The sequence below is a fragment of the Lacerta agilis genome, chromosome 6, assembly GCF_009819535.1.
Source record: "Lacerta agilis isolate rLacAgi1 chromosome 6, rLacAgi1.pri, whole genome shotgun sequence".
In the NCBI taxonomy this organism is placed as follows: Eukaryota; Metazoa; Chordata; class Lepidosauria; order Squamata; family Lacertidae; genus Lacerta; species Lacerta agilis.
In genome coordinates, this window is record NC_046317.1 from 51,862,123 (window position 1) to 51,877,123 (window position 15,001).

Sequence of the window (15,001 nt, forward strand, 5' to 3'; positions counted from 1 at the left end):
GGGGTTGCTGGTCTGGATTAGGAACTCAGCAGGTGGCAAAGGGTTAAAGCCACCTGCCCTCCTCCCGCATTGCTAGGTTCCAGATGGGTGGAGCCCTTGCTGACAATTTGTGAAGGCCAAAACTGTATACATACTCGAGAGCAGAACCATACAGTTAGGATCAGATGTAGTTTGACCCTGTGTGATGCCTGCGCCCTGTTATGTGGAAAAACAGCTCCATTTGTTCACCTGCTGCTGCATCTACTGGTTTAGGTTTTCAGTATAAGAGAAGAATTGACAGTCCTCTTCCATGAATTAATATGCTGTTTCTACTTTTCAGACTTCAACATCAGCCTTGTACAACAAGGCAAGCAGGCAGACCCAATCCCTGTGGCTTCTAGTCTGTTTCAGCCCTTCCAGGCCATGAAACAGGGGGCATGGCCCTCCTGGCTCCGGTTTCTGCCTGTGGTGGGTGGCCGACATGGAGAGATGGATGCTAAAACTCGGAACTCAGCGGTCCTCTGTGCCAGAGCAAAGCACAAACAATCCAGGGGCATGAGTCAGCAGCGGCACCCTGTTTTGTTTGCAGCTTGGATGGGCCAGACAGCAGTGTCTGTAGCTAATGCTGCCTCTGGCAGATTTACAGCACAGAGAGAGCCCGAGAGACTTTTGACCCCTCCTGGGGCCTTAGTTGGCTGCCTGCCTACAGCATCATGAAGAATAGAGCTAGGGATATGGAATGAGAAGGCTAACTAGGGTCCTGGACAACTGGAAGGATGAAGGGAAGAGGTTGGTCAATAGGGATGGTGGAGCAATCTAATCGATGAGAAAGTTTGCTGTTTGGATGTGGGATTTATAATGTGAAAGGTTGGAGGACACTCAGTTTTGGGCACAATGGAGCAGTGGCAGTGGAGTGAAATGGTAGGGAATGCAGTGTTAAGTAGTGATCATCTCCATAAAACATACAACGCATCCTAGATTTTTCATCTAGTAAGGTATGAACAATAAATTACCCATACTGTAGCACATTTTACTGAAATTGAGACTGAGGCTGTGCCTGTATTTTTAGCACAAAACTTACTCTTCAAAAAAAAGCTTTTTGGTGGTAATCCGTTGATCTCAAATAACTTGTTCTTCATTATTAGGTTTGTTGAAACTTTAAAGTTAGTAAGATGTTTTACTCTGCTTGGTATTATATTTTTCTTTTACTTTGTGCATTGTATATATTTTTAATTTGTATATGTTCAATGAACTGTGGCCTAGATTGCTGTTGAAACAATTGGGAAGCAGAGGTTTTTACTTTTCCTGGTGTGTTTAGAATGTATGTGGCTAAGCTGTTTTCTTCTTAGTACACTTTCCCCGTATACTTTAATTTCTACCCAGAGATAGATTTTCAGAAGCTGGCTGGCCAACCCCTTGAGCCAGGGTTTTCTTGTATTTAATAATGGGAGCTCCCAGAGAGTTCACATTAACGGGATCAGTGTGCTGTTTCAGTACACCCAAGCCTTCCGGAACTTCAGCCACATGGCTGCTGCCAGGGACTAGTGTCTGGGTCAGGTGTGGGCTGTGCAGTCTAGTCTTCTTGCTGTGAATAGGAAAATATACTTTACTTTGCACAGAACACATCTGGCACCTTGTGGAGTACAACTCCCATCAGCCACAGGCAGTATGGCCAGTGATCAGAGCTGATGGGAATTGTAGTCCAGAGCATGTGGAGGGCACCAGATTGGGAAAGGCTACTTTACAGTAACCTGCTCCAGAAGTTATCTATGCATGCCTTTTCACGGTTAATAGTATATACCCCATGTATATATACCTGGAGCTTTTCCTTGCTTCCTTTGATGTATTTTAGGTAGCTTTTATGTTGTTTCTTTTCTCTTTTAGAAGGAATGAACTGCATGAACAAGAATCATGGTTGTGCCCACATCTGCCGGGAGACCCCAAAGGGTGGCATTGCCTGTGAATGCCGACCTGGTTTTGAGCTCACCAAGAATCAGCGAGACTGCAAGTGTAAGTTACTGCCTGGGGACCCTGTCTTGAAAGCCAATATAAAAGCAGCACTGGGTGGTTTTTAAATGAAATTGTGCTATTTTGCAGAAGAGGCAGAAAACACACAACTTAAGTCTTGCATTCTTTGGCTAAGACCTGATTTGGCTAAGACACAGTCAATTTTTTAAATTTCAAACAACAACAACATTTGGACATCCTTGTATCTATACACCTAAATGTAAAGGCACCCCTGACCGTTAGGCCCAGTCGTGAACGACTCTGGGGTTGCGGGCTCATCTCGCTCTATAGGCTGAGGGACCGGCATTCGTCTGCAGACAGTTTTTCCGGGTCTTGTGGCCAGCATGACTAAGCTGCTTCTGGTGAAACCAGAGCAGCGCACGGAAACGCCATTTACCTTCCCACTAGAGCAGTACCTATTTATCTACTTGCACTTTGACGTGCTTTCGAACTGCTAGGTGGGCAGGAGCTGGGACCGAGCGACAGAAGCTCACCCCGTCGCGGGAATCTGAACCGTCGACCCTCTGATCAGCAAGCCCTAGGCTCTCTGGTTTAGACCACAGCGCCACCCGCATCCCCATCTGTACACCTAGTCACACCCAAATATATATGATGCAGTGGCCTAGTGGAAAGGGGTGAGCCTTCTCTTACAAAGTAGATCTCAAGTTAGCCATCTCCAGATTGTGAAATTGTCCACGTTTTAGCATGCTGGACATGTGGGCAGGTGTATTGGTGCCAGTACCCCATTTAAAAAAGGGGGGGTGGGAGAGCAGCCGGGAATAGTGATAGTAGTAGATTCCCCTTAACATCCATCTTAGAGCATACATCTTTAAGGATGTATGAGCTTTCATGCAAGAAAGAGAGAAAGTGGTGTATAAACACTGGCAAATCAAAGATTTGGGTATAGAATACCTGCTCATTGAACAATAGGTTGTGTGAAAATCTTCTGGTCTGGTTATACCTTCACTTTAAGCAGGTTCACTAATTATGAGTTCACTGCTTATTTGATGACTGCTGTGGCTTTTCCAGGTGTGATTATTTTCAAACAGAAATTATACTCAGTTTCCTTAGGCATTTGTTAAAGACTAGTCCCTAAGTCATACTTTAAATATGGTACGGGTTAATTAGATAACATTAATGGGTGATCATATCAGCAAACTTAATGTCTCGCTGGTTTCCTTCTATTTAACTATGGCTGGTAGTGGGAATGTTGAATTAGATGGCCTGAAGTGTCTTGGTCACAACATTTTCAAGAAGAATGTTTTTTAGGGGAGTATAACTGAGGGCTCAAGCCTTGTACTGGAGCCGAGTACTGAGGCTTGAGGCTTGAGCCCTCAGTTATACTCCCTGAAGTTGAGGCTCCAGTACTTTGGCCACCTCATGAGAAGAGAAGACTCCCTAGAAAAGACCCTGATGTTGGGAAAGATGGAGGGCACAAGGAGAAGGGGACGACAGAGGATGAGATGGTTGGACAGTGTTCTCGAAGCGACTGGCATGAGTTTGGCCAAACTGCAAGAGGCAGTGAAGGATAGGTGTGCCTGGCGTGCTCTGGTCCATGGGGTCACGAAGAGTCGGACACGACTGAACGACTGAACAACAACAACTGAGGGCTCATGCAGACTTCCTTTTGTGCTGTGTTTCTAAGCACAGGTTCATGCTTTAAAGCACTGTATCCGAGTGCTTTTTTCTTTTTTTGCCCTGGTGTTTTCCCCGTGAAAACCTGCTCTTTACCTCTGAATCAGAGCAAACAGTGCTCAGACATGGTACTTTAAAACACAGAACTGTGCTTAGAAAGTTCAGGGCAAAGGGTAAGTGTGGATGAGCCACAAGTGCTTCTAAAGTTTATAAGGTACGTGGTGCTTGTACACTGTTGGCTGCGATCCTCTTCTCATCTGCTCATCTGATTTGGGGAATCCAGGGCTATGAATGGGTGCTGCACTTTTTACCAATAATGATGTATTGTTGGTACAAGAAACACACTTCTTTTCCATGAATTGCTTCCCTATATTTTCAATTGTGCAACAAGACCTTTACCCAGGAATGCAGGGAATCTCCCCTGCAGAGTCATCCTTAGATCAGAATGGAGATAGTAGTTTAAGGTAGTCAAGTTTTATAGGAAAGAAGTTTGGATGCTGGGCTCAGCATGGGACCAAGTCCTTTTGTTGCATGGATTCCAGCCCAAATCCCAATCCAGCACGGGACGACACTATAGAAAATCTTCCTGCCAGAGGTGTACCTAGAGTCCCTTGCCCCCTTGGCAAGGAGCTGTATTGCCCCACATCAAGAAAAAAAATCTGAGAAGCAGGTGAGGGGCTGGATGGGGCACCTGCACTGCTATCTGCCTGGAAGGCATTCCGAAGACTCCTTTCCGTCCCCTCCTGCAGCAGAAGCCACTGCCTTTGCTGTTGGAGATCCCAGTTGATTCCTTTTGCAGGCAAAGCAGGTGCTTGGCTGCTTAGTGATTAGGGGGCGCTCCAGGTGTTGTGGGAGGACTCCAACACCTGAAAGGTGATTTTTGCACACATACATGGGCCTGTGTCGCTGGCGGGGACTGGTTTCACTGACCCCCTAGGTACACCTCTGCTTTGTGCATCAGTTCCTGCCCTCTATCTATATCTTCCTCTTGGTGCCACCTTATACAAATAGTTTTCCCCTGGCAGGGATAATGGAGCAGATTGTTTTGGTTTGGTGAAGTACATTCTACCGCACAAAAACGTATGTTGTTATAAATTTGTTAAGGTTTTTAAAAAATATTGGTGTTTTTGCTGCTGCAAACTCAAAAGGCTACCTACATGAATTGATGAGTCTCCTTGGAGTGCATAAACCACTTAATTTTATTTAGATCGATATTTTCAGTGTCCTGACAACTTGGACACAAGTTTCTGAGTAACTGACTTCATGATGATAACATTTGAGAGCTATCATTTAGTATGTGCATGTTTTATTGCCTCTTCCAGTGACCTGCAACTATGGAAATGGAGGGTGCCAACACACTTGTGATGATACAGATCAAGGGCCAAAGTGTGGTTGCCATGTGAAGTTTGTACTACACTCTGATGGGAAGACATGCATAGGTAGGTGAGAGCTATAGTGCATACCTTGGCTGAAAGAGCTTTTGTGTATTCCAAATGGGGAATAGAGTGCAGTACTTATTACATGTCATACATATAAGGCTGTATAATAAATTATGGGAGTTTATATTTTGCCACCTAGTATCAATTCCAAATTATGTTCAAGATGAAAATAATATAATGATATAATATTAATCTAATTGCCTCTGTCCCTCTAAAAGTCCCTCTCTGTTGAGAGAAGAGAAGAAAAAAGCTAACAGTAAAGAAATGTGTAAGGTGCCAGACATAAAGACTGTGTTTGGACATCACACTAAACTATGCCTTAGAGAGATGTGAACGAACACAGCTTCTTTGAGATTGCACACTTTGCCCTCCATTCTTCTCCCCCCCCCCACGTGTTTGGGAAGAGGTGGTCAGAAGTTTTCACCTCCATTTTTTGTTAGCCTCAGTTTGTTATGTCATCCAAGCATGAGAAACTATGGTTAACATTAACTATAGTTAGTTTCAAACGAGCCTTGTTCAAAACATGGTTTCTGAAGGTGGTTTGTTTAAAATAGCCATAGTTAACATTCATTACAGAGCTGGATTTGGACAACTTTAGAAGCTGTACTTAACCAAATGTTTTGGTAGGGTAGGTGGTTTGTCTTTGTGGAGGGGGACTCTAAGCATCAACAATTCCCACCCCCACCCCCATGAAATGGTTATTTTGTGGTGCCCACAGCAGTTTCTTAGATTTTCAAGTGTGTCCCTGGGCCCAGAAAGATTAGGGAAATATATATTAAACCATAAGATACCATGATGTCGCAACCTAGCCTTTGTAAAGCATGACTCTGCATTTAACTGTAAATGATTTCCAAAAGACTGCTTTCTGCCACCTTCCACCATTCACATTGGGAATAAAATCCATAAAAGTTCAAGATGATTCTATATTGCATCCAAAGGTCCAGCTGCTCTGAATTGTTCACAATCTGGTACATTTTGAAAGGAGATGGAGTTTAAAAATAGTATTTTTCCACAACGACAAGTTATTGAGCACAAAAGGCTTTACCTGGCAATCATTTTGTATTGAGATTAATGTAATGTGTTGGTTGACCCTGCTATAGAACTAGGGAATGATGGGTCTGTCTGATTTAGTTTTCTCTGTATCTCAGTTTTCCAAACTTCAATTAAGTTCTCAACATCTTTACAGCAATTTGTGATTTAAAAACCCCCCCTGATGAATATTCATCACCATTTTAGTGTGAATTTCTCCCAATAAACACATTTTTGTCTTCGATTTTGCCTAATAAACTGTTTTGCAATTTTCCCTTACAATGCATTTTTAATGTTATCTTCACTAATATATGCATTTGGATTTGGATTTACTTGGCTGTGAATTTTAAAGGATGGCTGTGTTTTGGTTCAGAAAGTAAGAATTTGGTAGGTTTGCCTTTAAATGTGAACTTAATCAAGTTTCTCCCACCATCCCTATATGGCAGGGGTGGCCAACTCCCAAGAGGCTGCGATCTACTCACAGAGTTAAAAGCTGGCAGTGATCTACCCCCTTTTTTGGGTTTAGGTCAAAGTTGTTGAGCTTTTTTTTAGGAAGGAGGAAGGCCCATTTTGGAGGAGTTCAGGTCAAAATTGTAAAGTTGTTGAGTTTTTTCAGGGAGGAGGTAAAATGTTGAGCTTTTTTTAGGGGAGCCATAGTTGTTCAGCTAATGATCTACCAGTGATCTACTGCAGACGTCCAGTGATCTACTGGTAGATCACGATCTACCTGTTGTACATGCCTGCTATATAGAACATGGGACCACCTGGGGCCATTTCTGATTACACATCTTCTACACAAATATATTATATGCCCACACAAATGGATGAGCATGTTGGAGATTGTAGCCCTGCCAGACTTGGGTTATTAGTTTGGCACCTGAGCCTTTCCACAATCTCCTAGTACAACTTTTTGCCTCAGGCAGGGCACCTTCACTGACTTATTCCTTTATTTGGAACACACGCACACACACACACACTCTGAGAGGAAGGTGACTTCATAGTTTCTTTTGGCAATTTGATCCATTGCTGAACTACTTTTTAGAGTTAATATGTTATTTTCCATCCAGGCTTCAACTTAAATTGCCATGGTATAATTATGTTTCTTCTATTCTCTTCAGATAATGCTGTGAATAAGAATTTCCCCCACTCCAACCTGTTTGAATATGGGCTCATCCACACCTCTTTTTGCATTACCACTTTCCCTGGGGAAAACCCGCTCTTTATAGCAGATTCAGTGGTATAGAGCAGGTTTTCCAGGGGAAAGCTGCAGAGGCATACCTAAGGTCCCTTGCTCACTTGGCAAGGAGTTGCATCAGTGGCCTTCGCCCCCCCCCCATCACTTTACCACAATAGCCACATTAGAAATTACAACATTTTACTGGAAGAATCCAGAGTGAGGACAAGGCAAGGAGGAAAGGCGAAAACAGTCACACACCTGTGTGCCATGGCACAGGAAGAACCGGAAGTTTCTCCCGCATTGGATCTTGCTGTGATAGCAGTGGCACATCACCACACACATAATACACCAAAAACTTCATAGTCTGATAGGTGATTTTTGTCCACCACCCCTGCGCCCCCCAGCAGGGGCTGGTTTCACCAATGCCTGAATATGTCTCTGGAAAACTGCAGGGCAAATGCAAAATCACTTGGGGCTGTGCCTAGAAAGTGCACGAGACAAGTGGAAATGTGGACAAGTTTTATATAGAAGTTGTCACTGTGCTGCTTGCTCTTTTTCTGGGATGGTCATATGCATCTCCTTCAGCCTTTCCACATATGAGTTGTCTCCTGGACTTTTCATTCCCCATTGACTCTGAAATGTGTGTTGGCAGAACACAGATATTCTGTTTGCTAAGCTCTCACACAAATGTTGTCTTGATACAAGTAGTGCAGGAACACAGACAGCCTTCTGTAATATCAGCAATGCTACAAGTTCCTAATGCAGATACACACATACCTCCTCACTCTGTGAGGAAGATGTCTATTATTCTGTTTCTGGCTGGTTCCAGGCTGCTGCTATTTTTTTCAAATGTGATTCAGTCACAGACCAGCAAATTCAGGTTACACAATTAAAGTGGATTTGCTGTACTTGCACAGGAAACCTCCTTCCAAAAACCCCAGGTATTCTGCAGGAAGAAAAGCAATGGGAAAATGCACTAGGAAGTAAGGGATAACAAACTGCTTGATGCAATGTCATATAACTCTCCCTGTAAGGAAATCAGAATGAATGCACAAACTTTGTGCAGGAGGAATGCTCATCAAACAGATTGTCTGAAAGCAAAAATGGTCAAAGGCCTGGAAACGATGCCTTATGAGGAACGGCTTAGGGAGCTGGGTATGTTTAGCCTGGAGAAGAGAAGGTTAAGGGGTGATCTGATAGCCATGTTCAAATATATAAAAGGATGTCATATAGAGGAGGGTGAAAGGTTGTTTTCTGCTGCTCCAGAGAAGCGGACACGGGGCAATGGATTCAAACTACAAGAAAGAAGATTCCACCTAAACATTAGGAAGAACTTCCTGACAGTAAGAGCTGTTCGACAGTGGAATTTGCTGCCAAGGAGTGTGGTGGAGTCTCCTTCTTTGGAGGTCTTTAAGCAGAGGCTTGACAGCCATCTGTCAGGAATTCTTTGATGGTGTTTCCTGCTTGGCAGGGGGTTGGACTGGATGGCCCTTGTGGTCTCTTCCAACTCGATGATTCTATGATTCTATGATTCTATGAACTATTATCAGGGGATGCTATTGATATCAGCTCCAAGTTTGGAGAGCCATTGGACAAGATGCCCTCTGAAGGGAGAAGAGCCCTTTTCTCTGAACACCCCCCACTACACCACCTTATTTCTGTTCCTGTTACTCATTTGCTTGCTTTCCCCCTCTAGACACAATTTTCACTACCAACCAGAGGGGAAGGACAAGATTAGGTCCCTTTTCCTTGTTCCTGCCCCTGCTCACTCACATGGAGAGGACAAGTGAACTAGCTGTGCCTCTGTGTGTGAGCAACTCGACAGTCACCCACAAATTAATCAGGAGAAGCTTTTTGATACACGCATTTTGGCTGCCATTTGCTTCTAGGGAGAAATGGCCCTTATGAGACAAATAGCATGAAGATGCAACAAGCTAGGGACAGGGAGGAAAGATTAATTCCCTCCTAACCAATGTCCAGAGGGGGAAAGATGAGGGATGGGAACAGCAGCAATGCCAAGCAGAAGCCTTGGTGGAAGTGGTGATGATTGCCCTTTCTAAACCCTAGGAGCCAAGCTGATGCCACCCTATGACACTGTATAGGGTGGCAGTCTTAAGCTCTTAAAAAACAGCCAGCGAGAGAATCACAGTTCTGTCATGTGTAGTTTTGAGGATAGCAGTGGGACAGATGAACGTAGTAACACAAAAACTACCAGTACAGGATTGTTCTCTGTGGTGGCTCAGCCATGCTTCAGGTTTCTAATACAAAATGGAGTTTAAACGCACACGCACACACACAATTTTGCTTGCCAAAAACACCCACAAATAAAATGTGGTTGCTTAATACTACAGATGCACAGTTGTGCTCAGTAAGTTTGGAAATCCTTATGGGCTGAATAACAAAGACAGTTTCAACTTCAATCAGTAGATGCTGCAAGAGTTAGCTGGGAGTATACAACATGTTTGGAATTTGGCGTTCATACAGTATGTCTCTTTAAAACTGAATTGCAAACAGAGATAAAAGTCATGGCTAATTTTGCCCTTTAGCTTGATGTTGTGTAGATGATTTTTTTTTAACCAATTGAAAATGGGGGGATGACAATGACTAGCTTGCAAGCATGGTATGGTATGGGGTACTTCAATGCTTTATCCCCAACTTGTGGTCCCAATCTGGCTCAGGCCCCCACTCCTAACTATCAGCAATGGGATAAGCCCCCAACTGTTCCAATGGCAGCTTTCTTTCCCAATGCAAACAGCAAGTATGGTCAGCCTCCTACCCCAGCTATTGGTTTAACAAAAAAACAGTGACACAATGCCAAGCTATGTGGTAAAACTCATGTTTAGTCCAGCTCAATCCCCTGCCAGGTATTGGTTAAACAAAAACAGCAACACAACGCCAAACTTTGTGGTAAAAGTCATGTTTAGTCCAGCTCACACACACCCTGGTCAGCTATTGGTTAAACAAAAAGCATTTGCACAGTGCCAAACTGTGTGGTTAAAAGTCACGTTTAGTTTGGCTGAAATAGTTAGCATTGAGTCTGAAATAAATGGAAGAATGTATAATGGAACAAATGGAACAATAAATCAGGTACTACAATATTAGTAGTGTGGATGAACATCTCTTCTGTCTGTCTGTCTAATATAATTTTAATATAAACATGCCAGTCAAAAAATAGTTTGAATGTTTCAGACATGTACTCTGGCAATGCATAGGAATTTCAGAACTTTAAAACACATTGAATGAATGAGTCTGCCCGTTGCACCAGATAGTTGTTGTCTTCTCTTTATTTTCCTCTTTTTTCTCTGGGAGGGTTGGAGAGGTTAATATTAGAACACAGCAGCTTGTTCTAACCAAAAATTTGGCATCATGATCTCTCAGCCTGAGAACAATTGTCGGAATGAAAGAAAACCCAACACATTTGATTTGCGTGTGTTTTTGAATAATAAAACATCAGAGAGAGATAGAAGCTTTACTGGTTTCAGATGCATGTGCAGCTTGACAGCAGATTAATTTTAAGACGCCCCATGTAGGAAGTAATCAAGCCACAAATTGCTGTAAATAATTTCTATTCTTACTGTGGGTTTTTTTTTTAATGGAATAAAAACCAGCTTAGATGTTGCCTTTGAGTGTATATGCTGAGGTTCTCCATGCTCTCCATACAGTTTTCACATGATAGTTTCTTGCTGGAATCAAGCAAACCTTAACCCTTGCGCTGAATACTTTGATTTAACACAGTGTGATGATGCTCCCATACCAACCAAAGTCAGCCCAAATCCTGCTCTCCCCCCACATCCATTATTGTAAGTTTAGAATACATATCTGACCTCAGTTGTGGCAGTAGCCGAGTGTCTTGCAACTAGTTTGTATTCCCAAGACATCCATTTGGTGCTGTTATTTTTATGTTATGTATGGAGAATTGTGGTCCAGAAACACTGGCGCCTGGATTCTTAGCAAATAAACTTGGAAATAAGTCTCACTCATTTCAACTGAACTTCCAAGTAATGTGCTTAAGAGTGCAGCTTAAAAGCTTGATCCCGAGCATGGGCCAAGCCTCATCTTTAATTTTGCTCATATGGAATAATGATTAGTTTTTTATTTACCAAAGTGGAATTCTAAAAAGCAGTTCTCTCATCTCATCTTGTATGGCTTGTCTTTACGCCACATCCTCCTTCTCGCCATGCAATACTGTGTGCAAACTTTGTTTCGTGCATTTTATAAGCATGAAAGAGAAAACTCAACATAGATATCTTACAGTGAAGGTTCTTGTTACTTTATATATACAACCCTCTGGGCTTTCTTTAGTAATGTAATGGTATTAACTCCCATCCAAGCTAACTAACTGATCCATCCATTTGCTATGATTTCAGGAGATGTTCTACTCAAAAGCCAGTTATAACCTTTCCTAACAATCAGCTTACAGTGTAACACTTGATCTATAGTTGTTTTTCATTTATAGTTGGAGACTGAGACTTTTTCCTGAAAGTAGCACTTCTATTGAACAACACTTTTATTTTCCCAGAACCCAAACAGCAATATTTTTTTGATGAGAAAACTCAGATGTTTTTCACTCAGCTAATGCATCGAGCAGGGTGGGTAGACTTAAATTGGAGCAATTTAAAGCAATGATTTTTAAAAAAGATCTACCCCTTCCCCTTTTAAAAATCGCCAAGTAAAAAAAACTTTTCCTTTTTGAAAGTCAGCGTGCACACTAACTGCTTGCTGAAACAATTAAAACACATTAACAACTAAATATATACTTTGTACTAAATATATACTCTATACCAGGGATGAGAAAGCTGTGGGTTCCAACTCCCAGTGTGAGGGATGATGGGAGTTGTAGTCCAACCAGTAGCAGTTTATGTGGGGTAGTGCAGCAAAGGTACCCTTCCAGTGTTAGCATAACTACAGCTTACGTGGATGGTGCTGGAGCAGGATGGGTACATTGGTGGGAGCACTGGATTGGCTCTGCCAGCATATCCATAAAGCCCTGAATTTGCCTCTGCCTAGCCCCAGCCTTGTCCTGCTAAGCTGCAGCAATGCCAGGTACTGAAGAGCAGCTCTACAGATCTGGCCCACCTCACTGGCTGCTACTGCTACATCTCGGCCAAAGTTTCCCCAGCCTTGCTTTGTACAGTCTAGGGGTCAGCAAACCTTTTCAGCAGGAGTGCGGTCCACTCTCCCTCAGACCTTGTGGGGGGCTGGACTATATTTTGAAAGAAAAAAACCCGAACAAATTCCTATGCCCCACAAATAACCCAGAGATGCATTTTAAATAAAAGGAGACATTCTACTCATGTAAAAACACACTGATTCCTGGACTGTCCGCGGGCCAGATTTAGAAGGCAATTGGGCTGGATCAGGCCCCTGGGCCTTAGTTTGCCTACCCATGGTCTAGAAGCATAATGTAAAGCCTTTCATCATGCAACCCACATGCCTTTTGCACTACAGATTCATGCCTCCTTCAAAACAGGAGGCAGATTTCTCTACGTACACATGCAAGGCTACCAGGGGCTGTATTAGTCCTGTTTTCTACTACTGTTGTCAGCCACAATGTAAGGCAGGGACAGCTACTCTGTGAAAACTTCCATGAGTAAGAGAGGATAGCTAAGAAATGCTGGCTCAGGCCAGACTCGGCTGTTTCTCAGGATCTCATTCTACAATAGGTGGCTTTTAAAAATGTGTCCCTAGTATTCAAGTCTTCAGACAGAAAAAAAGGGCTGACAGTTGTACAAAAGTTCTGTTTTGTTTAGGAACTTATTCCGGACTCCAAAATGAGGAGCACATCAAAGAATACATTGACACCCCTGCACAGAAAATGAAAGCCTGGCCTTGCAGAGCACATAGCCTGAGCTTTTACTCCATTTGTCCCTGCTTCTAGCTGCGTGGATGGGAAGGAAAGCAGTGAAGGTTGAAGCGTCCCATTCATGTGTACTACAGGGTACTCTCTGCTCATAGCCGCTGTACTTGTAAAACACTGTCGGATTGTGCAGGCAAGGGTTATTGCAAGGCATCTAATCTCCCCTCCCAGTGGGGGAAGCCCAGGGGACAGATTTATAGCTAGGCGAGAGGGTAAGATACCTGCTTGGATATTTATAACTGCCCTTTTTTGTTTTATAGCCGAGTCTTAGCAAACAGCCATCCTCACCCACCCCCCTTCACCCATCCTTCATTTCCGCTGAAATATTTCATCATTTCACAGGGAATAAAGTTTCCAGCAAGGCAAATGCAAACCCACTCCCTTGACCGAGCACTTTGAAATTGAATGCGGTGTGTTTGAAGGGCTACTCCAAACAGGTCGCCTAATACAGGTCCCCTTCAGATCACACCGTGGCAGGAAGTGCAGTGAACTTGCTTGAATGACAGTTTCATTAGGCCATGGCTGGTGTTTTTCATTCCCCCCTACCCTATTTTTTTTAAATGCTGCTTTTAAAAATGTAGATAATGAATAACATTCCTCTTATAGAGTTGGGTCGGTCCTAATGAAGGTTGCCTTGTCCCTGGGATCAAAGGCTGGGGGGAAGAGAGGGCAATAACTTTTAAGTATCAGTTATTTATCTTCTATAAAAATGATTAGTGAATAAAGAGCTGCACAATGGTTTTGTGGAAGACCAGCCTCTAACACATGGCAGCGGAATGGAAAGAATGAACTTATATGTATATTTAAATGCATTGGTGCTGATAGCAGTATATATTGCGCAGCATTCTGAGGATTTAAAATATTTCATTCTTTAAAAAAATTATGACAAGTTTCTAGCCCTTATGTCTGCAGAGGTAAGCATGACTAGTAAAATCTCAAAAAGTAAGCAGAAGTTTGAATAAGCGAGAGACTTTTGCTTAGTGGTAGAGTATATGCTTTGCAGACAGAAGGTTCAATACCTGGCATCTCTGACTAAAAGCATCATGTAGCATGTGATGGAGAAAAGCTCTTCCTCAGACCCTTGAGAGCCACTTACTTGTAAAAGTAGACATTACTGTGCTTGATGCAACAAATGATCTGATTCAATATGTCAGCTTCTTACATTCAATCATGGGGTGATTGCTTTATATATCTCTTTTCTCCTCCCATCATGGCCAACAAGAGATGACAAATGTAAATATATGCAGTTTTACTTTATTGGCAAAATTTATTGGGCACAGAATATTCCAACATGTACATATGTAATAGGTGTATGTTGATTGTAGAAAAAGTTTACACGGTCCTCCAAAATTAGTGGTGATCATGGTGATTTCAGAAAGTGGTGGATCTCACAGTCTTGCACATCGATTTTTCTACTGTTTAATCACATGCTTGGTCAGCTTGGTATTCAGATATTGTTTTTTAATATGTTGGTATGAAAGTACTGGCAAGAATGCAAGTGGAAGGTGCATGAGCAAAATAAAAGGGGATTTTTTAAAATTTGCTATATATCCATAAAATTGAAAAACGATTGCATTCTTGGGGACTAGCCACGAAGAAAACATCACCTTCTCTCTGCTGTAGAGGAAAAGAGAACACCCCCCCCCCCAAATGTAGACACACATTCACCCAAATGGTTTGCATGAAGGGGAAGGCTGATCCTTCACAATCTGCTTGATGAGGCCTATTCACAAAAGCTCTGCTGGCCAAGTACAAGATACGGAGGTATTATTTGTAGCAAGATATGCTGAAAATTGTGGGCTCCACTTGACCAGGAGCAGTGGGGAATGAACTATTCCTACCCATTTATTCTTTCCCATTTTCAGGATGCATCTGTCT

General features: G+C 42.7%; 1 protein-coding gene across 4 annotated transcripts in view; it reads left to right on the forward strand.

The window, feature by feature from the left end:
* The window catches only part of SCUBE3 (signal peptide, CUB domain and EGF like domain containing 3), a 110,835-nt gene that overhangs the window by 55,103 nt on the left and 40,731 nt on the right, over positions 1 to 15,001 (forward strand). For 2 of the 4 annotated variants that reach the window (XM_033152656.1, XM_033152658.1), the window contains exons 5-6: positions 1,864 to 1,989; positions 4,944 to 5,060. In XM_033152656.1, coding sequence (XP_033008547.1) covers positions 1,864 to 1,989; positions 4,944 to 5,060 — 243 coding nt within the window. The remainder of the gene's footprint in view (positions 1 to 1,863; positions 1,990 to 4,943; positions 5,061 to 15,001) is intronic. The other 2 variants (XM_033152657.1, XM_033152659.1) reach the window with 1 other exon arrangement.